General features: G+C 46.3%; 1 protein-coding gene across 1 annotated transcript in view; it reads left to right on the top strand.

Moving 5' to 3' along the window:
• The window catches only part of DTNB (dystrobrevin beta), a 231,820-nt gene that overhangs the window by 33,783 nt on the left and 173,323 nt on the right, over positions 1-24,714 (top strand). The window contains exons 3-4 of the mRNA XM_058668190.1: positions 1,509-1,589; positions 9,429-9,642. Coding sequence (XP_058524173.1) covers positions 1,509-1,589; positions 9,429-9,642 — 295 coding nt within the window. The remainder of the gene's footprint in view (positions 1-1,508; positions 1,590-9,428; positions 9,643-24,714) is intronic.

A 24,714-nucleotide genomic window follows, 5' to 3' on the forward strand; every position in this document is an offset into this window, starting at 1 on the left:
GAGACAATATGAAGCCAGGAGCCAGGAGCTTCTGGGTCTCCCACGTGGGTGCAGGGTCCCAAAGCTTTGGGCCATTCTGGACTGCTTTCCCAGGCCATAAGCAGGGAATTGGATGGGAAGAGGGACTGGTAGGATTAGAACTGGCACCCACATGGGATCCTGCCACATGCAAGGTGAGGACTTTAACCACTAGGCTATTGTGCTGAGCCCACAGCCCATCACTTTAAGCAAACCAACAGTTATTGCAGTTCCGTAGGGGTAGGCCCACATACACCCCCACAGATTCTGCCCCCAGACCTGATTCCCTTGTGTGCTAGTTAGTGTCGTGGCCTAGCCCAACATTGACAGTCTCCGGTTCCAACTCTCGCTGGCGTTACCGTGATCTAGTCCTGTCTGGCAGCCATAAAGTGGGTAGAATAGAGAGATCTCTGTAGGCAATGTGGGGAGACAGCCTGTGCTCATTCACATTCCCTCTTTGATTCTGAAGCTGTTGCAGCTCTGGGAAAGGTGCCTCAGGGTAGTAAACAGCTCCAGTTGGGGTCAGGACTTCCTAACATAACCTTGGCTATCAAGGATACTTCATTCAGTGAGTTTTTAAATGAGAGTAAACCTTGACTTGAGTGATTTTAGGCTCTGTTGAATTGCTGTGATTGTCTCCGGCCCTCCAGTTGTCATTTACTGACTGTGGGTCTGAACTGTGCTCCACATCATGCCCTTAGGCCTGAGTGGGGAGTCACAGGCCTGGGGCTCAAGTCCTGGGCTCCTTGCCTCCCTTGTCTGGCAGTTGATGCTGCGTTTTAAGTTATTGTCTTCATTCTTCTTCCCAGTAGCTGGCCTGGGCTTGCTCACAGCATGGCACCCAGGTCCCCATGGCAAATGTCCAGAGAGGATGAGAGTGGGCTCGAGGCGGCCTGCCTGTAGTCATCTCTCTCCATCCCTTCTGCTGGGTTCTAACCATTGAGGCAATGCCCTGCTCAGCCTTACGCAGTGGGACGTGCTGTCTAGCTCTTCATAGGAGGGACACATAGATCCTGTCTGCAAGTACGACTTGGGCTATTTTTAGAGGAAGCCGGACTGCCATGATGCTGGGAAGGACATTTAGGTGTCAGCTGGTCTGGTCCCCCCATTTCTGGGAGAACACCACAGGTCAGAGGAGGTGGCTTTGCTATTGTGTGTTGTGGGCTGGAGCTTGAGTTTAGAGGCCACACACCTTTCCTGGGCATACAGTTTGTTCATAAAGACGTGAGTGCTCCCCAATGCCACCCCAGAGTCGTCTTAGTCTAGCAATGGGAGAGTCTAGTAATGGGCAGGCAGCAAGTTTTCAAACCTCGCTCCAATTTTGTGTTGTCAGAAGGTTTAGTTGACCTGTTGTATACCACCATGATGTCACAGCTGTGATGTCACTCCTGTGATGTCACTGCCATGTGGTGGAGGGGTGGAGTCAGCCACTGGCATTTAGAAAGTCAATGCTAAATCCAGGTGAACACTCGGACTTGCCCTTTTTCCAGGTGCTCAGAACTTTGATGTCATCCGACTATCAACGTACAGAACAGCTTGCAAGTTGCGATTTGTACAGAAACGATGCAACCGTAAGTCACGTCTGCTCACTTCTGTGCTCGCGGGATAGAACTGCCAGTATCATAAAAGATACTCATGTCTTTTCATCATGATTGTGTAATGTTAATTAAGTTCTCTTTTGTCACTGAGGTTCCCAGAATGCAGACTTTGTAATGGACAGGACTTGTTGTCTGTGTCCCTCAGAATGTTTGACTGAATTAGGTGATTAGTTTTGAGGCTGCCATCATATTAATGCTATTTAGATGGGAGAATTTGTTTCTTGTCTCTTTTATTAATCATGTATTTAATACAAAATTAACAATTTTTTAGCTTTTGGAGGAAAAGAAAAACAGTCATACTTTAATAGAGATAAGAATTTTTGGGGCAACTTAATGTGAATTAATTTTTTTTGTAATTGCTACCTTGTGTATTACAAAATAAATTAAATGTATTTGTATATAAGTACATGTTTATTTAGGTATAGTTTTTTTATATTTATTTTAGTTTTTAATGGGAAAGGCAGATAGGGGAGACAGAGAGAAGGATCTCCCGTCGACTGGTTCACTCCCAAGTGGCTGCAAGGGCCCCAGTTAAGCTGATCCAAAGCCAGGAGACCAAAGCTTCTTCTGTGTCTCCCACATGGGTACAGGCTCCCAAGGCTTTGGGCCATTCTCAACTGCTTTCCCAGGCCACAAGCAGAGAGCTGGATGGGAAGTGGAGCAGTTGGGACATAAACCAGCATCCATATGGGCTCCTGGCAGATGCAAGGCAAGGATTTAGCCACTAGGCCATTGTGCTGGGCTTGTAGGTATAACTTTTTAAGTATTTATTTGTTTTGAAAGAGTCACAAAGAGAGAGAAGGAGAGACAGAATGAGATCTTCCATCTGCTGGGTCACTCTCCAGATGGCCTGTCTGAAGCCAGAAGCCAGGAGGAGCTTCTTCCAGGTCTTTCATGTGGGTGCAGGAGCCCAAGCACTTGGACTATTTTCCCCTGCTCTCCCTGTTAGCAGGGAACTGGATCAGAAGTGGAGTTGCCAGGACTTGAGCTGGCGTATATATGGGATGCTGGTGCTGCAGGTAGTGGCTTTACCAATTTTACCACTGTCTGGCCCCTCAAACATGTATTTTCTGAATGTTACATTTAGCTGCCTTTTCATTCATGCTCCTGTAATGCCATTAAACCTTGCATTTAGGTTCATAGTTTAAAAAGGAGTCACACTGTAATGTTTTCCATGTGAGTGTGCAGTTGTCCCTCCCATGTTTATTGAGAAGACTATCCTTCGCCTCACTGCTAGATTCTTCTCACAGGTGTGCTGTCTGAGGGTGTCTGTAGCAATGTGTGAACATGAACATGAAAGATATTGGGCCAGCACTGTGGTGTAGTGGATAAAGCAGCTGCTTGTGGTGCTGGAATCTCATAGGGACACTGGTTCAAGTCTCAGCTGTTCCACTTCTGATGCAACTCCCTATTAATATGCCTGGGAAAGCAACAGAAGACACCTGGAAGTCCTTGGGCCCCTGCATTCATGTGGGAGGCCTGAGAAGAAGCTCTTGGCTTCAACTCTGGTCGTAGCAGCCATTTGGGGAGTGAACCAACAGATGGAAGATCTCATCCCACTCGCCCCCTGTGACACTGCCTTTCAAGTAAATAAACAAATAAGAAGAACAAGGAGAGGGGTCTGCTTTTGATTTTCGTTTGATCCATTGCTCTGCCTGTCTTGCGCCAATCACCACACTGTTCTAAACCACCGCCTCCAGAGCCAGCAGCCACTGTGGCAGCTTGATAATGCGTCTTGGTATCAGTTTTGTTAAAGTGTGCTTTTTTAGATGTCTCTGAGATAATCTTGTTTTCTGTTTTTTTTTTCAATATATTTTTCATATGTACGTTAGAAATGACTTGTCCTTTTCTCCTAAAAACAATGAGGACAAAAGGTGTGCTGGGATTTTGCCCTGCATTTCTTTTTTCAGGTTTAATTTACATAGAGTAAAACTGACTGTTTAGTAACAGCCTTGCCTGCAGTGTTGGACCAAGGTGGTTTTGAATCTGTGTATTCAGTTGGGGAGACATGTCCAGTACTGACATTTCCTCTTTTGAAGATGATATATCCACACTCCATTTATCTAACTCTTTCATTTCTGGCTATGACAGTTTCAGATTTCTTTGTAGCAATCTCAGCTCTCGTTGGATTTAGTCCTAGGGGTGACATCATTATACTTTTTTTTTTTGAAGATTTATTTTTTATTGGGAAGGCAGAGTTACAAAGAGGAGAGACAGAGAGCTGCTTTTCCATCAACCAGTTCACTGCTGAAATGGCCTCCAGTGGCTGGAGCTGGGCCAACCCTGGAGCCAGGAGCTCTTTCCACGTCTCCCATGTGGGTGCAAGGAGCCCAAGGATACTTGACCCACTCTCCACTGCTTTGCAGGCAATAAGCAGCTAGCTGGATAGGAAATGGAGCAGTCAGCACACAAACTGTTGCCCATATGGGATGCTGGTGCCGTAGGCAGAAGATGAGCTTGCAGTGCCGGTTCCTATAAATAGTGTTTGTGAGCTTTGTCATATGTTGCTGATCTTTGCAATACAGTTACTTCAGTATCCTGTCCTTTTATCTAGTAGTGTTTCAGATTAATGTTTTTCTGTAGAATCGTTATGATATTCCATGTGTACAATTTTGTCATTCCTGATTAATGCGTTAATTCACCTCTGATACCTAACATGATAATTGCTTCATCTTGCATATTTATATTGCCTGGGCCCTAAACACACTAGAATCGGGCATTCCTTGTCTCATCCCCAGTATCAGCAGTGCTAATCATGTGTTTGCTGCAAGTTCCTTGTGGAGCCTGAATTGAATGAAGAATGCTCTCTGATAGTGTATTCCCTCATATCTAAATATAAAGTTTAAAACATTTGTCCTTGTGAGCCCATTGTGAGAGCCTAGTGGCTAAATTCTCACTTTACATCTGCCAGGATTCCATATAGGCACCGATTTGTGTCCCGGCTGACCCACTTCTGATTCATCTACCTGCCTGTAGCCTGGGAAAGCCCAAAGCCTTGGGACCCTGCACCCACATGGGAGACCCGGAGGAGGCTCCTGGCTCCTGGCTTTGGGTCGGCTTAGCTGCGAGCATTGCGGCCACTTGGGGAGTGAACTATTGAATGGCAAATCTCTTTCTCTCTGTATCTACTCTTTGTGTAAATCTGCCTTTCCAATAAAAATAAATAAATCTTAAAAAAACCCCTCTGTAATAATGATTTAGCTTGAGTTCGTTAGTGGGTACGATGGGTATGGATTTAATTCTTTGGAATTTGTTGAGAAGCATGTTGTGGCTCAGAATATGGTTGACTTTGTTAGTTAGTCTTTATGGACTTAAGAGTGAAGCTTATTCCCTCACCCAGGGCACAGTTTGCTATTTGGTGCTCACTTTGGCTGCTTTGTTAGATGTGGATTTTTTTTTAAGTTTTTTTTTTTTTTTAATTTGAAAGAGTTATAGAGAGAAACAGAGAGTGTGCGAGATCTTCCTTCTGCTTTAGTTCTCTCCCCAAAGGCCTCAGTGGCCGGAGCCGAGCCTGTCAGGCCAGGAGCCAGGGGCTTCCTCTGGGTCTCCCACGTGGGTGCAGGGTCCCAAGGTTTTGGGCCGTCTTCGACTGCTTTCCCAGGCCACAAGCAGGGAGCTGGATGGGAAGTGGAACATCTTGGGAAACCAACCGGCTCCTGTATGGGATACCAGTGCCACAGGTTGAATACTATGCAATGGAGCTGGCCCCCAGGCATGAAGTTTAGCCACTGTGTCTGTATTTCCTTTTTCTTAATATGTGTGTACTGTCACTAGGAGAGGAATGTCCTGTTTCCCACTGTGAATTTGTTTCTGACGTTTGTTAATTTAAAAAAAAAATCACTTATTTATTGGGAAGGCAGTTACGGAGAGAGGAAGATGCTGTGAGGTGAGACCCCTTCTATCTTCTGGCTCACTCCCCCTGCACAGAAAGGTCCAGGCAGCCAGGACTTGAACCAGTGCTCATATGATGGTGGCTTTGGTAGCAGCAGCTTAATACACTACACCACAGCGTTGGCCCCTGAGGTTTGTTCATTTTTGCTTTGGTGTATAGAGACTTTTTCAGTCAGTATAAATAAATTTGGAGTTTCTACATTTGTTTCCTAAGGAATGAAACCTTTCATTGTCACGTGGCAGTGGCCCTTACCTTTAGTAATGTGTTTCATACCACAGTTTGAAAATATATAATCCTTGTAGTCACAAACTTACCTTTTCGAAGCATGCCAGCTGAGTGATCTTTAGTATCTGCACGGCTGCATGATCCTCCAATCTAATTCTAGTTCTAGAACATGTTCACCACCTCAGGGAGACACCCCACATTCAGTGTACTCGTTGCTTCCCCCTTAGCTTAGCAACAACCCAACTACAGCTGTGCACTCATACAGCGAGCCTTTGGTATGTTTTTTGGCGTGCCTCCCTGGGTGGGTGCACACACAGTGCATGTTCCCTTCCGGCCACTGCCCCTCACCTGCCCTCATGTGTCCCATGCTGTGCATTTTGCTGAGCACAGTGGGGCATCTTTCCTCCCAGGGCCACGGGACACTTCCTTGCATGTGCCTTTTTCCCCGTGTTTCCACTCTGCATGAGTGATTGCCAGCGTTTGGCTGCTGTGTCCTGGGCGGCTGTGCGTGTTTGTGTGCAAGTGTTTATGTGAACATATGTTCCAGTTCTTTGGGGGAGGAGTCAGTGGGCCATGTGGGAACTCTTTGATTCCTTAGGAAACTGCTAAACTATTTTGGAAAGCAGCCTCGGTTTTTCTTTTTTTGAGATTTATTTATTTGAATGCCAGAGTTAGAGAGAGGGAGGGAGAGATAGAACAATAGAGGTGTCTGCCATCCTCTGGTTTACTCCCCAGATGGTCACATTGGCTAGAGCTGGGCCAGGCCAAAGCCAGGTCTCCCACCTGGGTGGCATATGCCCAAGGACTTGTACCATCCTTCCATTATTTCCCAGGCCATCAGCCTTGGAAAAGAGAGCTGGATCTGAAGTGGAGCAGCCAGGACACGAACTGGTGCCCCTATGGGATGCCAGCATTGCAGGTGCTGACTTAACCCACTGTGCCAAAATGCTGGCACCCAGCTGCCATGTTTTCTGTTCATATTAGCAGTATGCCAGAGTTCCAACTTCTGCAAATCCTCACCAACACTTGCCATTTTTCATTTTTTTAAAAAAATAATTATGGTGCAGCAGTTAATCTACTTCTTGGAATGCCCACATCCAATGTCACAGTGCCTGGTTTGAATCCTTCCCCCACTTCCCATCTGGCTTCCTGCTACTGTGCACGCTGGGAGGCAGCAGGTGATAGCTCAAGTGTTTGGGTTCCTACCATCTGTGTGAGAGATCCAGCTAGAGTTCCTTGCCCTCAACTTTTACTTAGCTCAACCCTGGATGTTGGGGGCATTTGGGAAATGAACCAGTGAATGGAAGACCTTACTCTGTTTCTCTCTGTCACTCTGCCTTTCAAATAAATAAAAATAAATGTAACCACTTTGAACCTGGTGTTGTAGCCTAGTAGCTAAGGTCCTTGCCTTGCATGCACCAGGATCCCATATGGGTGCTGGTTCTAATCCCGCCAGCCCACTTCCTATCCAGCTCCCTGCTTGTGGCCTGGGAAGGCAGTTGAGGACGGCCCAGAGGCTTCGGACCCTGCATCCATGTGGGAGACCTGGAGCAGGCTCCAGCCTCCTGGCTTCAGATTAGATCAGCAACAGCCATTGCAGCCACTTGGTGAGTGAATCATTGGATGGAAGATCCAACTCTGTTTCTCTTCTCCTTTCTGTATATCTAACTTTACAATAAAAATAAATCTTTTGGGCCCGGTGTGATGGCCTAGTGGCTAAAGTCCTCGCCTTGAACACACCGGGATTCCATATGGGCGCCGGTTCTAACCCCGGCAGCTCCACTTCCCATCCAGCTCCCTGCTTGTGGCCTGGGAAAGCAGTGCAGGACGGCCCAATGCATTGGGACCCTGCGCCCGCGTGGGAGACCTGGAAGAGGTTCCTGGTTCTCGGCTTTGGATCGGCGCGCACTGGCCCATTGCAGCCTCTTGGGAAGTGAACCATCGCACAGAAGATCTTCCTCTCTGTCTCTCCTCCTCTCTGTATATCTGACTTTGTAATAAAAATGAATAAATCTTAAAAAAAGTAAATCTTTTTTTTTAAAAGTGTAACCTCTCTAATGACTGTGAAGTGGTATATCATAGTTTTTGTTTGTGTTTTGCCAGTGATTGATGATGTCGAACATTTTTAAATAGATGTTGCATCTGCCTTTGTAGAAATGCCCATTGAAATCATTTTCTCATGTTTAAATTCATTTTTCTCTTTCTGGAGTTATTAGAGTTCTTATCCTTTCTGGACCTTAGCCCTTTATCATGTGAGCCATGCCAGGACTTTATTCCACCCCTTGAGTTTCCTGCTCACAAAGGTGTGTAGTTTGAATTAACTGCAGCGTTCCTAGTTTTTCTTCACTTGCTTTTATATCAGGTGTTTTATTCCCGATCTTAAGGGGACAGCCTTCAGTCTTTCCATGCTAAGCATGGTGTTAGCTGTGGGTTTTGTGTCAATGTCTTTCATCAGGTTGTTTCTCGTTAGCTGAGTCTTTTGTGTCTTTGTTATGGTAGAGGCTTGCATTTTGCCAAGCACCAGCTTTGCTAAGATGACTGTGGGCTTGCCAGCATTCCCCCCCTTCACATCCCTGTCACCTCCATTTTCCGTCTTCTTCCTTTTTTTTTTTAAGATTTATTTTGTTTTTATTGTAAAGTCAGATATACAGAGAGGAGGAGAGACAGAGAGGAAGACCTTCTGTGCGATGGTTCACTTCCCAAGAGGCTGCAATGGCCGGAGCTGAGTTGATCTGAAGCCAGGAGCCTGGAGCCTCTTCTGGGTCTGCCATGTGGGTGCAGGGTCCCAAGACTTTGGGCTGTCCTCCAGTTATTTCCCAAGGCACAAACAGGGAGCTGGATGGGATGAGTAGGGCTGCTGGGATTAGAACCAGCGTCCATATGGGATCCTGGTATGTGCAAGCTGAGGACTTCAGCCGCTAGGCTACCACACTGGGCCCTCCTTTTTCCTTCTGTTCTAAGATGATGTCAGTTTCTTCCAGGTCAGAGATTACAGTCTTCTCCTGTCTTCGTTACTTGAGGTCAGGCATCATCCTGCTGTCTTTTGAAGGACCTGTCTCTTTTCTTTCTGGTTGAGCACTGTTTTCTCTTTTTCAGGAGTCGCCAGCACATTAAAAAAGATGTGTTTTTGTTGTTTTCAAGGAATGGGTAGATGCTGGTACCCAGCATACCTTATTACTGCAAATGGGAAAAGGAAAAAAAAAAATCAACTTCTTAAATAATGGGGAAAGTAGGCCAGAGATTTACTTTTGGCTTTAGTTTGAGGCTGTGAGCACTCTGCAAGGCATGTTAACATTCTGTTCCATTGTGTTTGTCTTTCCTTGGGGCCTCCGAGAATGTAATTGAAATCGTAAAATATTGTTAGACATATTGGGCTCCAGTAATAAAATGAGGCAATTCAAGATAACACAGCAAATTACTAATAGGGCTAGGAGTTCTCACAATTAATTCTTGGCATTTTCTCCCAAGTCACCTGTGGTTAGGAGTTGCCTGGGCCCCTCTTTGCAGAGACCTGTAGCTGGTCAGTATGGATGAAGCCTGGTCAGGGCCAGTAGCCTGGTGCTCCTCAGGTGGCCCCACAATATCACCTGCACAGCCTGCTTCTCTCACAGCTGGCGGAGCCTGCCGTGATAGGGACTGGGTGACCACTCTAGGCACCTTCAGCACATTGACAGCCCATGTGTCCTGTGTTTCAGTCCATCTCGTCGATATCTGGAACATGATCGAAGCCTTCCGAGACAACGGCCTTAATACCCTGGACCATACCACTGAGACAAGCGTGTCCCGCCTGGAGACCGTCATCTCCTCCATCTACTATCAGCTCAACAAGCGCCTTCCCTCCACGCACCAGATCAGCGTGGAGCAGTCCATCAGCCTCCTCCTCAACTTCATGATCGCAGCGTATGACAGGCTAGTACCTTGCGTGCTTCCTTCACTTTTAAGAACACCTCTCCTTGGGGAAGTCCTCTGCCGCACTGGCCTGCTCGGGGTTATCAGTCTGGCATCCCAGCGAGAAGGGAACTTACTCAGTTGCAGTCTCTTGTGAAGACTGCCAGACTTGTGGCTTACTGACCCAGGAGATGTTCCACAGTAAGCTCCAACATACAGGTTTTTCTATTTGGCAAAATGACACACACTTTCCTGCTGGGGTCTCTGTTCTCTGTCCTGAAAAGTGAATCCAGGTTGTAGAGGATCCTGGAACTCTCTGAAGGACTTGAGGCTAAGCTCCTTAACTCCATCACGTAACATGCTCTTGTGCACTGGTACCTTGCTTTCTTTTCATAAATGTATAGGAACCTACCATAAGTATCTTTAATGCATAAATGCTGTCTGATAGGTCTTGCAACAAGAGAAGAAAACCTTAAAATATAACCTAAATTCCAGTGAGGAAGATTTGCTATATGTGTGTCCATAGAGATTTAAGAGGGTGCTATAGAAAACAGGAATGGAAAGGATAGAATCCTAAAGGTTAGCAGTTGTGTTCCAGGAACTAGGAATTCATATTAACTAGAAAAAAATTCATTGTTTATTTGAAAATATGAGAGCCAGAGATAGACAAAAGTCTTCATCTACCTGCTTAGTCCGTTCCCAAATGCCTTCCATAGCCAGGGCTGGATCAGGCTGAACCCAGAAGCCTAGAACTTGATCTAGATTTGCCACTTGAATGGCAAAGACCCAAATCATTTAGCTATCAGGTGCACATGAACAGGAATCTAGAATTGGAAGGTGAGCTGGGGATCAAAGCCAGGCACTCCAGTAGGCAGTGTGTGTGTGTGTGTGTGTGTTTAAGCAGGATCTTAGCTGCTTGGTAAAGCATCTGCCCCAAGAGTTGCTCTTTCTGACTGCTACTGTACCACTGAACATGTGTTTGGGAGGGATTGAGTTCCTCTGCCACATTTCTTCTCTCTTTTGACCTCCCTACTTGGAGTTCCTATGTTTGTAAAAGGCAATTAGTTATTTTCTGTAGTAGTGAGGATGCTGTGACTTGGTAATGATGTTATGGGTAAGTCAAAGCCAAGTCACACTGGAGTGTTCACTGCAGTTTTTGTTTCAAGATTGTTTGAAAGAGTTAGAGGAGACACACACACACACACACACACACACACACACACACACACACAGTGATAGAGAGAAAGTGAGCGAGTGAGCTTCCATTTGTATGCTGGTTCACTTTCCAGCTGTCTGTGACAGCCAGGAGTCGGGAGCTTTTTGCACATCTTTCATGTGAAGGGCGGTGGCCAAGACAGTTGAGCCATCCTCTGCTGCTTTCCTAGGCCATTGGCAGAGAGCTCGATCAGAAGTGGAGCAGCTGGGAACTGCTGCCCATATGGGATGCTGGCATTGCAGCATTGCTGGAATTGCTTTATCACTCACTAAATCCACAACCTTGGGGAGCCGGGTGCTGAAGCCGCTCCCCAAAACAGGAAAGCCAGAATAGGAGGGGCCGTCGCAAGATGGTAGCTGGCCCAGGGCCAGGAGGCAGAGCTGGTCTCGCCAGCAGGTAAACAGGAAGTCACAGGGATAGGCATTAGCTGTGATTACTGGCCTATCACGTAGCACCAAGTGGACCCACAGGGAGAAGTGACTGGACGAGAACGATATAAAAGTAGCCGGTAAAAGCTAGGCAGCGGACAACGTAGGACGGAGACTGGGACAGACAGATGGATGAAAACAACAGACGGACTACGGCAGATGGAGAAATACGGGGATGAGAGAGAAGAAGAACGGGCGGGAGGAAGGGTGCTGGAGAGAGAAAGTAGAAAGGAGGGATACAGACAGAAGCAGTAAAAGCAGTACGGAGAAAGACAAGAAAGACGGAGAGAAAGTCTGGGGGGCAACGAGGAGAAAAACTGGGGAAAGAACGAAGGCCAGGCGGCAAGAAGGGTGGCGGAAAGAGGGCTGGAGAAGCGGCAGAGGAAAGCTTAGACCAGTGGGGACAGCGGAGCGGAGATAAGGATTTAAACTCAGCCGCTTTGGGCAGTGAGGGGTTCGGTTGCGGTTGCGGCGTTTCCTGGATCCTCAGAGTATGCCTTGTCTTTTTAGTGTTGCTGCTGGCCAGCGACACACAACATTTTTATTTATAAGATGATATGAAATTAGGTATCATATTTATTTAATAGAAATTATTTAAAGAGATTGTAATTTTTTAAAAATAGAGTATACAAAAGATCTAAGTCCCAGAATCCAAATGGCAGTTTTCAGTAGTGGAGATTAGTAAGCCATAAAACTAATTTTATACTAAAGACCAGACTTTTGGACCCCAGCTTCAAAGTAAAAAATTGTTATTCTGTGGTCATCAAGTGGCAGCTTGTCTTTGTGACACTGATGTTTAGTTAACCTAAGATGATCTATTGCCAATTGATTCAAAATCTGATTTTCAAAAACAGTTTATGTATTTGAAAGAGTGATGGGGGACAGATAGAAAGAGATCTTCCATCTGCGAATTCACTCCCCAGATGGTCTCAATGGCCAGGTCTGTGCCAGGCTAAATGTAGGAGCCAGGAACTCTTTCCTCATCTCCCACGTGGACGCAGCAGACCAGCCTCTTGGCCATCTTCTACTGCTTTGTCAGGTGCATCAGCAGGGAGCTGGTTGAGAAGTGGAGCAGCCGGGACTCTAGCAAGCACTTGAATGTAGGATGTCAGCATCGTTAGAGGCTACTTAACTAACTATTGTGCCACAACACAATAATTAACTATTATGCCCCAACAAACATTTTTTTTTTTAGATTTTTAAAATTTTTTTATTGGAAAGTCAGATTTTTACAGACAGGAAAGACAGAAAGATCTTCCATCTGCTGGGGTGATCTGAAGCCAGGAGCTTCTTCTGGGTCTCCCATGTGGGTGCAGGGTCCCAAGGCTTTGGGCCTCCCTTTGGCTGCTTTCCCAAGCCACAAACGGGAGCTGGGTGGGAAGTGGAGCAGCCAGGATAGGAACGGGGGCCCATATGGAATCCCAATAGACACAAGGCGAGGATTTAGCCACTAGGCTCTCATGCCAAGCCCCCCCAACAAAAATTTTAAAAATAATTTTCCTGCCTGCAGATGATACAGTGGGCATCAGAAACAGTCCACCCTCATGTGCAATGAGTTCATTACGTGATGTCCCAGTCTGTCTCAAAGACAAATGCCCCGAGCTGAGCAGCTGGGACTCCAAAGAACTGGGCTCCCAACAGCTCAGGGGACCAGGACCAGGGCAAGTTCCTTCTTGTCAAGTTGTACCTGAGGGAAGGACAGAGGATCTCTCAGAGTCACTCTAACCCCCATCTCTGCTCTGGCGACTGAATCACTTCAAGGCCCCACCCCAATGCCAGTATCCTTAGGATCAGCATTTCAACATTAGGATTTTGGAGGAGACGGAACTGGTGGAATGAGCTGTTTTATCTAGAATTGTTCAGACCACTGGATATGACCAGACTAGTGAGGAGAAGCAAAAGCACAGTGGAAGCAAAAGGGAGAATTAGAGAGAGAGGGAGAACAAGGAGAACGGGCAAAGAGGGTTGCCTGCGGGAGGCCAGGAGGATGGGGGGAGCCCCGGGGCAGTGCAGAACTTGCCAGGTGGGAAGAGGAGGCAGCAGGGGTGTCGGTGGTGGTTCTCCAGTAAGTGCGTTTAACCCTTTGTCCCAGGGGCTGGAGTCTGTTAGCCCTTCCCCCGGAGCCTGGTTAGCTCTTTCACACAGCCTGAAGAGAAAAGAGTTGGCATGGCCAGGATTTCACATTTGAAAATACATTTTTTTTTCCAAATGTGAAAATATTCACATTTGAAAGATATTTTAGAGGGAGCTTCCATCTCCTGGTTTGTTCCCCAAATGCCTACAACAGGTGGGGATGGTGCAGGCAGAACTCATCAGGGTCTCTCCAGTGGTTGGCGGTCATTACTGCCGCCTCACAGGGTGCGTATGAGCAGGACGCTGGGGTTGGAAGTGGAGCCAGGATCCCAGCCGCCACTCTGACCAGGCACAGCTGCCCCAGGTGGAACCTGCCCTGCTCGCCATGTGTTGTGATATGCTTTTCAGCCTTTGTGTTTTGCAACCCCCTAGCCCCCTTCCAGCTTAACATCTGAATGCAGAAACTATTTATTTAATCTTACCTTCCCTCACCTTCAAATATGTAGACATTTTAGGGGTGGGATGCAGTGCACGGAGATGTCTGATTATTTTAATAATTATAGGAACTTCTTGGCCAGGATCAAATAGGATCTAAGGCTTTATTCTTCTAAGTGGATATTTTCTTGGGATTTAAATTTCTAAATCCTGAAAGTTTTAAGTACTTTACATTTCAGGAGTAGGAATCATTGGAAAACTCAGAGACCAGCCAGCATGACCAAAGTCTATGTGTGGGACCTCAGTGAGAGCCGCAGGGGTGGTGGGTGGGCCGACTGCCGACCTCCTCCTTCCTTCTGTTCTGGGTCCTCTGCCTTGGCAGGTGCCAGCAGGACAGGGTATCCAGTTGTTATCGCCCTAGGCCCTGTTTCTAACTTCTGTTGGGGTTCTGTGCCTGCACTTGTAGGTGGTAGGGAGCGTGTGTGCATGTAAGCGTCTGTGCTGGTTTTTCCAGCAACAGGATGAAACTCCTGGCCAGGGAGTCCACACACAGCCCAGTCTTGATCCTGGTTTCATCAGAGTTGTGGCTTTGCTTCTTTGCTGTGGCTTTGTCCTCTTCTTTGATCATTCTTACGCTAACTTCAGCCAAAAAAAAATAAATAAATAAAAAAACACCTGCTGGCAGTTACCTGGCACCTCCTATGGCAAGTCCAGGCAGGCAGAGAGAATTGGCTTCTCTTAGCCCCTGGCGGAGGTGCCCGAGCCCTCCCTCGTCCATACCTGTGGGCCAGGTGTGCAGTGGTGTTTTATACTATGGCTCAAAGCAGTCACAATGTGTGTGCCCCTCTGGAGCAGGGACGAGTCAAGTTCTTAGACTGCTCATGCGCTGTCCTGAAGTGTGGGTGGGAAGACCCAGTGGGAGACGACCACAGCTTCAGATTGGGTCCTTCTCTTGTCGTATGGCCCCACTGTCCATTCAGGCCCTTCAGCTTGAAACTTGAGAACCATTTATTACCCTCCCTTCTCCCTCTGAAACAGACTCATCTTTTAAATAAGACTTTCATGTACTAATGGTGATAGGGCATTCATCTTGGGAGTAGCTATTGTCCTCTGTGTTTTTTCATGTCCCTAGAAAGCAAAAATGTTCAGTAATGAGTTCGTGAGAAATTTGTTTTGATACTTTCTGTTAACTTTTTTCCTTTTTTTCTTATTCATTTCTGTTTTACAAGTGAGTCTGTGATTCATAATTACAATAGAATTCTACTTTAAAAATACCACAGACTTTGTAAAAAAGTAGCATACCCAGTAAAACTAGGTTTGAATGAATATGCAAAATATGTAAGTGTTGAAAATAGTCTTGAAAGGCTCAGGGTGTAACATTGAGCCCCAAGTCACCACCCCAGCAGAAGATCACAACCTAGAATTTGAAGTCATAGTTTCTATTGGATGTGCCTCACTTTTGCGCCACCATGAAGTCCAAAAGTTGTGGCATCAACCCATTGTCAGTCGGGCACCTTCATTTCTGATTCATGATGGATTTGTATGAAGAAGTTGCTATGCAATTTGAAAATATGGCTAGCCACCATTTTAAAATATGGTTTTCACAAGTTACATTTGGATACACTGGGATAATTCTGACGTTGCCCCTTACCAGTGTATGCTGAAAACAAAGTGAAACCAAGCTAGTTCCATTTTAAATACAATCAATTGTATTCCTTCAGTTTGAAATACTTAGTTGTTATTGATAAAAAGATGTTAAGTTACAGTCTTCTGGTATTAGTGATTTTTAAACAAGATTGTAGTATCTTGGGGGTGCCAAATTTATGTGTTTGTGTATTTCCTTATATCCCTTCTTTGTTCTTAAAATAATTCAAGATGATAACAAAGAAAGTGCGATAAGCTGGAGAACTAGTGGGGAGAAGTTGTGGAATTGCAGCACATGTGCTTGCATGAGCCCTTTTAGGAAAGTATCAGCATATGGATGCCAGTTTGTGTCCCAGCAGCTCCACTTCCCATCCAGCTCTCTGCTTGTGGCCTGGGAAAGCAGCAGAGGATGGCCCAAAGCTTGGGATCCTGCACCCGCGTGGGAGACCCTGAGGAAGCTCCTGGTTTCTGGCTTCAGATTAGCCCAGCTTCAACCACATGGCCATTTGGGGAGTGACTCAGAAGCTTTAGCTCTCTCTCTCTCTCTCTTGTCTTTCCTCTCCCTAGCTCTGCATTTCAAATAGAAATAAGATAAATCATTACCTCCCCACCACCAAAAAAAATAAAATAAAATAAAAAAATTCAGAAGCCCTAGCTCACTCTCTACCATCTGCTGGAGGATTATTAGCCTGCTACACCGTGGCACAGCCCCTCTGAATCTTTTTGGTTTTTTTTTTTAAGATTTATTTATTTTTATTATTGGAAATTCAGATATTCAGAGAGGAGGAAAGACAGAGAGGAAGATTTTCCATCCACTGATTGACTTCCCAAGTGGTTGCTATGGCTGGAGCTAAGCTGATCTGAAGCCAGGAGCCAGGAGCTTCTTCTGGGTTCCCCACATGGGTGCAGGGTCCCAAGGCTTTGGACCTCTACCGCCCTCCCAGGCCACAAGCAGGGAACTGGAAGGGAAGTGAAACAGTTGGAACATGAACTGGCACCCACACAGGATCCTGGTGGGTGCAAGGCAAGGATTTAGCTACTAGGCCCCACGTAAAATGTTTGAAGCAGCTTCCTAAATGTACAGATGATCTTGGAGGCCCCTGAAAGCAGAGATTCTATTTGTTGTTTCTTTGGTTCCTAAGTGAGCTCGGCACTTGTTTCTTAATAAATGTTTGTAGGGTTTAAGTGAAACACAGCAGGTATTTTGATTCTGATAAAATTGAATAATGTTCTGAGTTAATTTTGCTTGATTAAGCTGTTTGGCATTTGCCAAGTGGATTCTTGATTTGCGGTTGATTGCATAATCCACTGAATGTAGAATTTCACAATTAACATTAATTGGAAAAATACAAGTTTTTGAAAATTGAAGAAAATGCTCTTATTTTAGTGACATTTGATAATTGGACTGGTAAGAGTATTTTTAAAGTAGAAATTCATTTTCATGTGAGAAGCACTAACCTGTGTTTGGCAGCACCCACAATTGTTTGCTTAAAAAAACAGCAGTTTTGCAAGTTAAAAAACTGCTCCCTGAAGTTTTATTGTCAAAAGCTTTAATTTGAGTAACAAACTGTGCTTATTAGACACTACAAAGTGGGATGCATCATCTAAAATAGGTTAGCTTAAATAAAGATACACACACATATATCTGGAGAGTGTTCACGCCGAGATACGTGGTTTCCCTTGTCTGGGGCGCAGGTGGGGTTCGCAGGGGCCTCCAAAGCTACCTGTGTGTTGAAACATGTTGTGCTTGCTCTCGGTGACTCACTGTCTGCTTAGCTTGGCATGGGGCTCAGGATGGTGCTTTCTCAGTGTTGGACCGTAAGAATGCTGTTGGAAAGTCACATGTAGACTTCCATGACAGACTGTAAGACGAAAAGGCGACGGGCATGAATCATGCTGTCCAAAGAGGAAGGGTGCTCCCCGGAGGGCTTCTGCTAGGGCAGGGTCCGTGGATGTGCCATTCTCCTACCAGTCTGTTTGTCCCTTCATTTTAGTAGCTGTGTCTCAGGGTTAATAGTTAGCTTTTAACTGTTGACCTACATACCCACTCTGTGGCTGTGTACTAGGCTGGAGTCTGTAGGGGGTTGCACTTGCACTATCTGTGATAAATCGTATTTGTAGGGAATTGATTCTGGTGAGATCTTAGACCTGCATAGAAAGTAGTCATGGCACAGATGTTGGTGAGGTTATGCAGGCCACAGCCAGGGCAGCTGGCTCTCCAGGTTTAAGTGTAACTTGACCAGAGTGTGGTCGGGTCAGCTTCAGGCCCCTCCCTTCTAAGGGAAGGAACCGACTGGATAAGGACCAGGCGCTTCCACTCTAGGTTCTCTCTTTGCCACCAGTTGCAGGGGAAGAGTGCTGGGGCTCTAAAGCAAATATAGAGAAGTAAAAAAGGATGCCTTGTCTTTGCTTTGTTTGGGGAGACTTACAGGAAATTGCAGCTCGCCTTACAGTAGCCTGAGGGGTTCCAGTGCCAAGAAAAGTACTTAGAACAAAGGAGTCAAAGCTGAGGTGTGGCTGGCAAGGCCAGCGCCGAAGGGGGGGAGCTGCGTGTCGTTGCTTCTGCAGGGAAAGGTAGGAGCAGTGCCATTGGAGGAAGGATTTGAGTGTACCCCTTTAGTGATTATACTAGATAAATATTTTTAATTAAAAAATTGAAGATTGATTTATGTTTATTTGAAAGGCAAATTTTCAGAGAGAGGCAAGGCAGTAAGATCTTCCTTCCACTGGGTTACTCCCCAAATGGCAGCAGCAGCTGAGCCAGGGCAGTATGAAGCCAAGAGAGAAGAGCTTCGTCTAGGTCTCCCACGTGGGTGCAGGGGCCCAAGGACTGAAGCCATCCTCTGTTGGCTTCCCAGATGCATTCGCAGGGAGCTAGATCAAAGAATCAAGATGGTGGCATAGTTGGGGATGACGGAGAATCATTAGGGTGAAATACAAGGAGCAGATTACAGGAAAAAATAGGGGTCAGGCAGTCAACACAGGGTACCTGCAGATGCCCTGGACACAGGGAAGAGGCGGCGACTATGGAGCGGTGTTACAGGGAACAGAAAACCCAGCAGCTGCCGGTGAGCTGTGATCCGGACTCCAGCCACAACCAGGCATCCAGCGGTAGCCATGGATTGGCTCTTGCGGCAGCCAGGCCTGTAGGTAATACATCTTAGAAACATGCACTAAGGAGAAGAATCCACCAAAGAGGATTGTAATGTCAAAAGTTAAAAGAAGAGACAGGCACAATGAATGTTACTGAAGACTGCCCGGTGAAGGAGCAAAAGCCTCTATCACCCTCACAGTCAACTGAGGAAGACACTGAGAAAATGAGGGACACAGAATTCAGAAAACTCATTATAAACCGTCTGACCAACAATGAGAAGCACATAATATAGGAGTTCAAAGAATTTAAGGAGTATGTCACACAGGAAATGAATTGAATGAAAGCTGATATTTCAGAAATTAAGAATACAGTGGAGGGCTTGGCATGATAGCCTAGCAGCTAAACTCCTCACCTTGAATGCACCGCTATCCCATATGGGTGCCGGTTCTAATCTGCCAGCTCCACTTTCCATCCAGCTCCCTGCTTGTGGCCTAGGAAGGCAGTTGGGAACAACCCAAAGTCTTGGAACCCTGCAACCATGTGGGAGGTCCAGAACAAGCTCCTGGCTCTGGCTCCTGGCTTCGGATTGGCTCAGCCCCAGCCGTTGCAGCCCCTTGGGTTGTGAGCCATCAGACAGAATATCTTCTTCTCTGTCTCTCCTCTTCTCTGTATATGTGTCTTTCCAATAAAAATAAATATTTTAAAATAAAAATACAGTGGAGCAAATTAAAAATACAATGGAGAGTCTCAAGAATAGAATGAATGAAGCAGAAGAAAGAATATCACAATTGGAAGATATTTCCTGTCATCAGGGGAAACAAACAAAAAGCTGGTACAAAGCTATAATTGTAGTGAAGCTGTGATTGGAAGTAGAGCCAAGGCTTGAGCTTAGGCCCTGGATTATGGAGGGTGGGTATGTTTGGATCAGCTACACTGAACCTAATGTTGTCAAGGATGATAGGCCTTGTAAGTCAGGGAGATGACCTGACAATGGAAAACTAGTCAATCTGCTAGTTTTCAAGATGTATAATTACATGCTTTATCTTCCACTGCCCTTGCTGCTTCCCAGGTTCATTAGTCGGGGCTGGATTGGGAGTGGAGTAACTGGAACTCAACCTGGCACCCATATGGAATCCCTGAGCTGCAGGTTGCATTCTCACCCGTTATGCCACAAGGCCAACCCTTCAATAGACTGGTGAACGTAAAGACTGCCTGAGTGTTCCCCAGATCCTGCTGTCTGTGACCTCATCCCCCTCATGTTTACTGTGGTCCCCAAGATCAGCTGCTCCTACCTGAACCCTTGGTCAAAACTCCTTCGACCTGGACATTCTCTTTATTCTGTTGAGTGTGTGTTAGATGCATATCCCTCCTCTCCTTCAGTTGAGCATATGATTTTAACCTCATGTACATGCATATGCCACAAAAAGCATTTAGGCAGAGAGGAGAGAAGAGGTTTGTTGGGGAGATTGCTGGCTGGCTGTTATGGACAAGAAAAATGACCGGAAAGCGAGTGTGAAAGGAGAAATTGAGAGACTGCACATTCCTGGCAATAATTAGTTGAGGGATTACAGAATCCTCTTACTGTAAACAGCATATTACAGACTGTTCTGTAAACGAGCAGGCTATTTGATTGTAGACCAGCCATCAAAACTAGTAATGATCTGGGGATAGGCATTTGGTTCAATTCCAGGCCAGCTCTACGAGGCAGCAGTGGTGGTCCAGGTAACTGGGGTCCTCCCACCCATTTGGGAGCCCTGTTCCTGGTAGCGTTCGCAGCTCCCAGGACCTTTGGGAGAGTGAATTAATTAGTTAAAACTAGTAGCAATCTAGTAAATTAGTTAATCAATTAAAACTAGTGATAATCTGAGTGAATGGACAGGAATGGAAGTGTGTTAGTATTGACCCAGATGGAGAATCGTGTGTGTTCCTCTGTGTTTGAGTGTAAGATGTTATAAATCTCAGAATATCATTTGTAAAGAGTTGGTTTAAAAGGCTATTTTCATAAGGGATACAAAGTATTGTCAATATTGGTGTTTCTCAAGCATTTTGAAGATGAGGAACCTGTTTGTTGTGGAAGTGCAAAGTAGTATGACACAGTCATGCTCCCCACTACAGGCCATATACCCAACTGTGGTCCCACTAAATTGCAAGGGAACAGAAAACTCCTGTTCTGCAGTGTTTTTACTGTACTGTCCCTGTATTCTGACATACAGGTGCCCAGCGTGTCACAGCTGCCTGTGCTGTATATTGTGTACATAGGCTTTCGAGGTCCCTACTGTGCTGAAATTGCCTGGCAGCACATTTCTCAGAATGCATCTCACCACATAGTGACTGTACCTGATTTTTAGACAACATCATGGTCCCCAGTAAGTCCCTGTTTCGTCACTGAGAAGTTGAGAGTTTTAGCCTCTTGCTGGCCTGCTGGGCTCCGCCTCACCATCCTGCCTGCAGAGATGGTGTCCGGTACTTCTCTGTAGCGGCTATTATATCTGATTGAAGGAAGGTGAGGTTCAGAGTCAGGCAGGTTCATGCCAGCATGAGCTTACAGTTCTTTCCTCTCTCATTATGTCTTTTGCTTGGTTATTGCCAGCGAAGAAAGATCTGAAGTCTTAGTGCCGCATTCAGAGCTGTGTGCATCATTCCCAGCCCTGAACGCACATGGAAATGAGCTGGGGACTCTTCAGCCAGCACAAGAACAGAGCGGGGTGAGACATCAGGAGAGTGTCTTTATTCTCCTACCTTATGGACAATTTATATGGGGCTAGAACTATAGGGGTGCACCATACTTTGTGTTACTGATTTCTACCCAAAATACCCTGTTGTGAATGTGGTCAGGATTTGTGAGATAATAATATACATACCGGGCCCGGCGGCATGGCCTAGCGGCCAAAAGTCCTCACCTTGAAAGCCCCGGGATCCCGTATGGGTGCCAGTTCTAATCTCGGCAGCTGCACTTCCCATCCAGCTCCCTGCTTGTGGCCTGGGAAAGCAGTCGAGGACGGCCCAAAGCTTTGGGACCCTGCACCTGCGTGGGAGACCTGGAAGAGGTTCCAGGTTCCCGGCTTCGTATCGGCGCGTACCGGCCTGTTGCGGCTCACTTGGGGAGTGAATCATCGGATGGAAGATCTTCTTCTCTGTCTCTCCTCCTCTCTGTATATCTGACTTTGTAATAAAAATAAATCTTTAAAAAAAAATAATAGTATACATACCGATTTCTGCTTCCAGTCCCTGGCACAGAGCTCTTAAAACTCTCAGAATTTCTGAGCAATAAGGGGTCTTAACAGTATATTTTGGTGCCAGTGTTGTGGCATAGCTGGTTAATCTGCCACCTGCGATGCCAGCCTCCCATATGGGCACTAGTTCAAGTCCTCGCTTTTCTGTTTGCACTCCAACTCCGTGCTAATGTGCCTGGAAAGGCAGTGGGGGGCTCAAGTGCTTGCGCCTCTGTGCCCATGTGGGAGGCCCAGATGCAGCCCTCACCCCCAACTTTGGCTGGGCCCTGCCTTGGCCATTGCTGCCGTTTGGAAAGTGAACCAGTAGATGGAATATCTGCCTCTCCATCTGTCTTTCTCTTTCTGTCTACAACTCTTTAAAATAAATCTTGTTGTTTTTAAATGAGTATGGGGATATCTGTTGTGTATGATCTTATCCCAGTTCCTGGGACAGAGCTCTCAATACCCTTATGGCTGGGGGTGCTAGGAGAGTCTTTGGTTGTGATTTTGCCTTTTAATTCCAGAGGTTTGGAAGCCTTTGGGATTTTGTTCTTTTAAAATTTTTTTCTTCATTTATTATTATTTTTTTTACTTGAAAGGCAGAGGTACAGAGAAGGGGAGAGAGAGCGACAAAGAGAAAGGGAGAGAATCTTACATCTGCGGCTGCAGATTCAGAAGCGAAGCAGCTGGGTTCCAAACCCGGTGCCTGTATGGGATGATGGCCCTGAAGGCAGAGGCTTAGCCCGCTATGCTACAGTGCCAGCCCCTGGGATTTTGTTCTTGGTGGGTTCCTGGGAGTAAGATTGCCAGGAATCCCAGTCTTAATACCGGAGGGTTACAACTCTCTGCGAGCCTGGCTCCCGGCCTCAGGCAGTGGCACTGATCACTCCTGGCTGATGGTTTAATCCATTGTGCCTCTGTAATGCAGCTTTTATCAGAGCCCAAAGGACTGAGCTCTGAGGGCTGTTATTTAGCGGAACTCAGGGAGATGCAGGAGGTGGAGGTGTCTGGGGAGGTGTGGACATCCTTGTACTGTTTCCTGCACGCCCCGCCCCATGCAGCCCACCCATCCCTGTACAGCTCCCCGTATGTTTCCTGTGTAATATCCTTTGTAATAAATAATGAGCCAATGTAAGCAAAGTATTTCTCTGAATTCTGTGAGTCACTCTAGCAAATGAATCCATCTGAGGCTGAGGCTGTGGATCACAGCTACTGGGAGGAAGTGGAAGTGACAGCTTACCACCTGTGACTGCCGCTGGAAGTGGGGCAGTTTTGGTGGGATCTGATGATGCTCCCTCCTGTTAGGGTCAGATTTGAATTGCTTCAGAAGACACATGCCTGGTGTGTGTGTGTGTGTGTGTGTGTGTGTGCGCACGTGTGCACATTTGGAAACAACCTCATGTGTTTGGTATCAGATGGGAAGGGCTTTGTTCAGCATACAGGTCTTAAAATGTGTTTTTGCAAAATGTTGTCTATCACCTAAGTATTTTATATTTTTGTCATTGAAATTTACTTGTCTTTTTGGTAATTTAGAGGAATAAAATTAAATTTTGTGTGTTGACTTAGATTTGGCAACCTTGGCCACACTCATCCTTGACAGTGTTTTTACTGTGTCCTGTACTCTTTTTGTTGTTGGTTTTCTAGCTCCACTATCATACTGTCTGGAGCAGACACGGTTTTCTCTCTTAGCTTCCAGGCTGTCATTCTGGCTTCTTTGTCTTTCCTCAGCAGCTGAGTTCTCCAGGGTGTTGTGGACGGGGTGTGTTGTGTTGAGAGCAGCCGTTCTTAATTGTTGGGATCTTAGAGAGAAAGCAGTTGGTCTGACATAGTTAAGGATGGTGTTAGCTGGTGTTGCATGGATGTAGGCAGAGAGGGCTTATTTCCACCTAAGATTCCCACAGTAGCTGCCAGCTGGGATTGTCGCCAGGCAGTGGGATCCCATGTGGGTGGCAGAAACCAAGTGGCTTGAGCTGTCACCTCCCAGAGTCTTCACTGGCAGAAAGCTGGCATTGGGAGCGTGCCTGGGACCCAAAGCCCAGCACTCTGATCTGGGATGCCAGTATCTCGGTCAGCAGCCTAATGCCCAGCATAGCCCCATGCCTGCCCCAGCTGTTGTGATGTTTAAAGATGTCCTTGATTAGACTGAGCAAGTTCCCTTCTTTTCTGAGTTTACAATAGCAAGGATCAGTGTTGAATTTTTGTCCTCTGCTTTTATTCACCTAATCATGATTTTTTCCCTTCTCTTTTTAGTCTGTTGAAATGGTGAATTATATTGATTGGTTTTAAGATAGATATCTGATTGATTTTTTAATTTCTGGGAGAAATTTCCCAGGGATGTGTGTGTTTTCTTTTAGTTTGAAAATCAGAGAAGCAGAGATCATCTGTCTGTTGGTTTACTTCTCAAGTGCTTGCAGCAGGCAGGAGCAGGTCAAGCTAAATGCAAGAGCCAGGAGCTCTGTGTTGCGTGGATAACAGAGACCCCAGTGCCTGAGCCATCATCCGGCCTCCCAGCGTGTGGATTAGCAGGGAGCTGGAGTCAGAAGTGCAGCTGTGACTCGAACCCAGACACTCCTTTGTGGAACGTGGACTTCCCAAGCTGCATCTTTTTTTTTTTAAGATTTATTTATTTTTATTGTAAAGTCAGATCTACAGAGTGAAGCAGAAGCGGAGAGAAAGATCTTCTGTTCCCTGGTTCACTCCCCAAGTGGCCACAACAGCCAGAGCTGAGTCAATTCAAAGCCAGGAGCTTCTTCTAGGCTTCCTGCATGGGTGCAGGGTCGCCAGGCCTTGGGCTGTCCTCCACTGCCCTCCCAGGCCATAAGCAGGGAGCCAGAAGGGAAGTGAAGCATCCGGGACCAGAACTGGCACCCAAATAGGATCCTGGTATGTGCAAGGCAAGGACTTTAACCACCAGGCTAACACGCCTGTCCCCCAAGCTGAACTCCTGCATCAAACACCTCCCCTGGGGATTGTGGGTTTTGTCCTAGCTGT

Source organism: Ochotona princeps, chromosome 8 (assembly GCF_030435755.1).
Source record: "Ochotona princeps isolate mOchPri1 chromosome 8, mOchPri1.hap1, whole genome shotgun sequence".
Classification (NCBI taxonomy): domain Eukaryota; kingdom Metazoa; phylum Chordata; class Mammalia; order Lagomorpha; family Ochotonidae; genus Ochotona; species Ochotona princeps.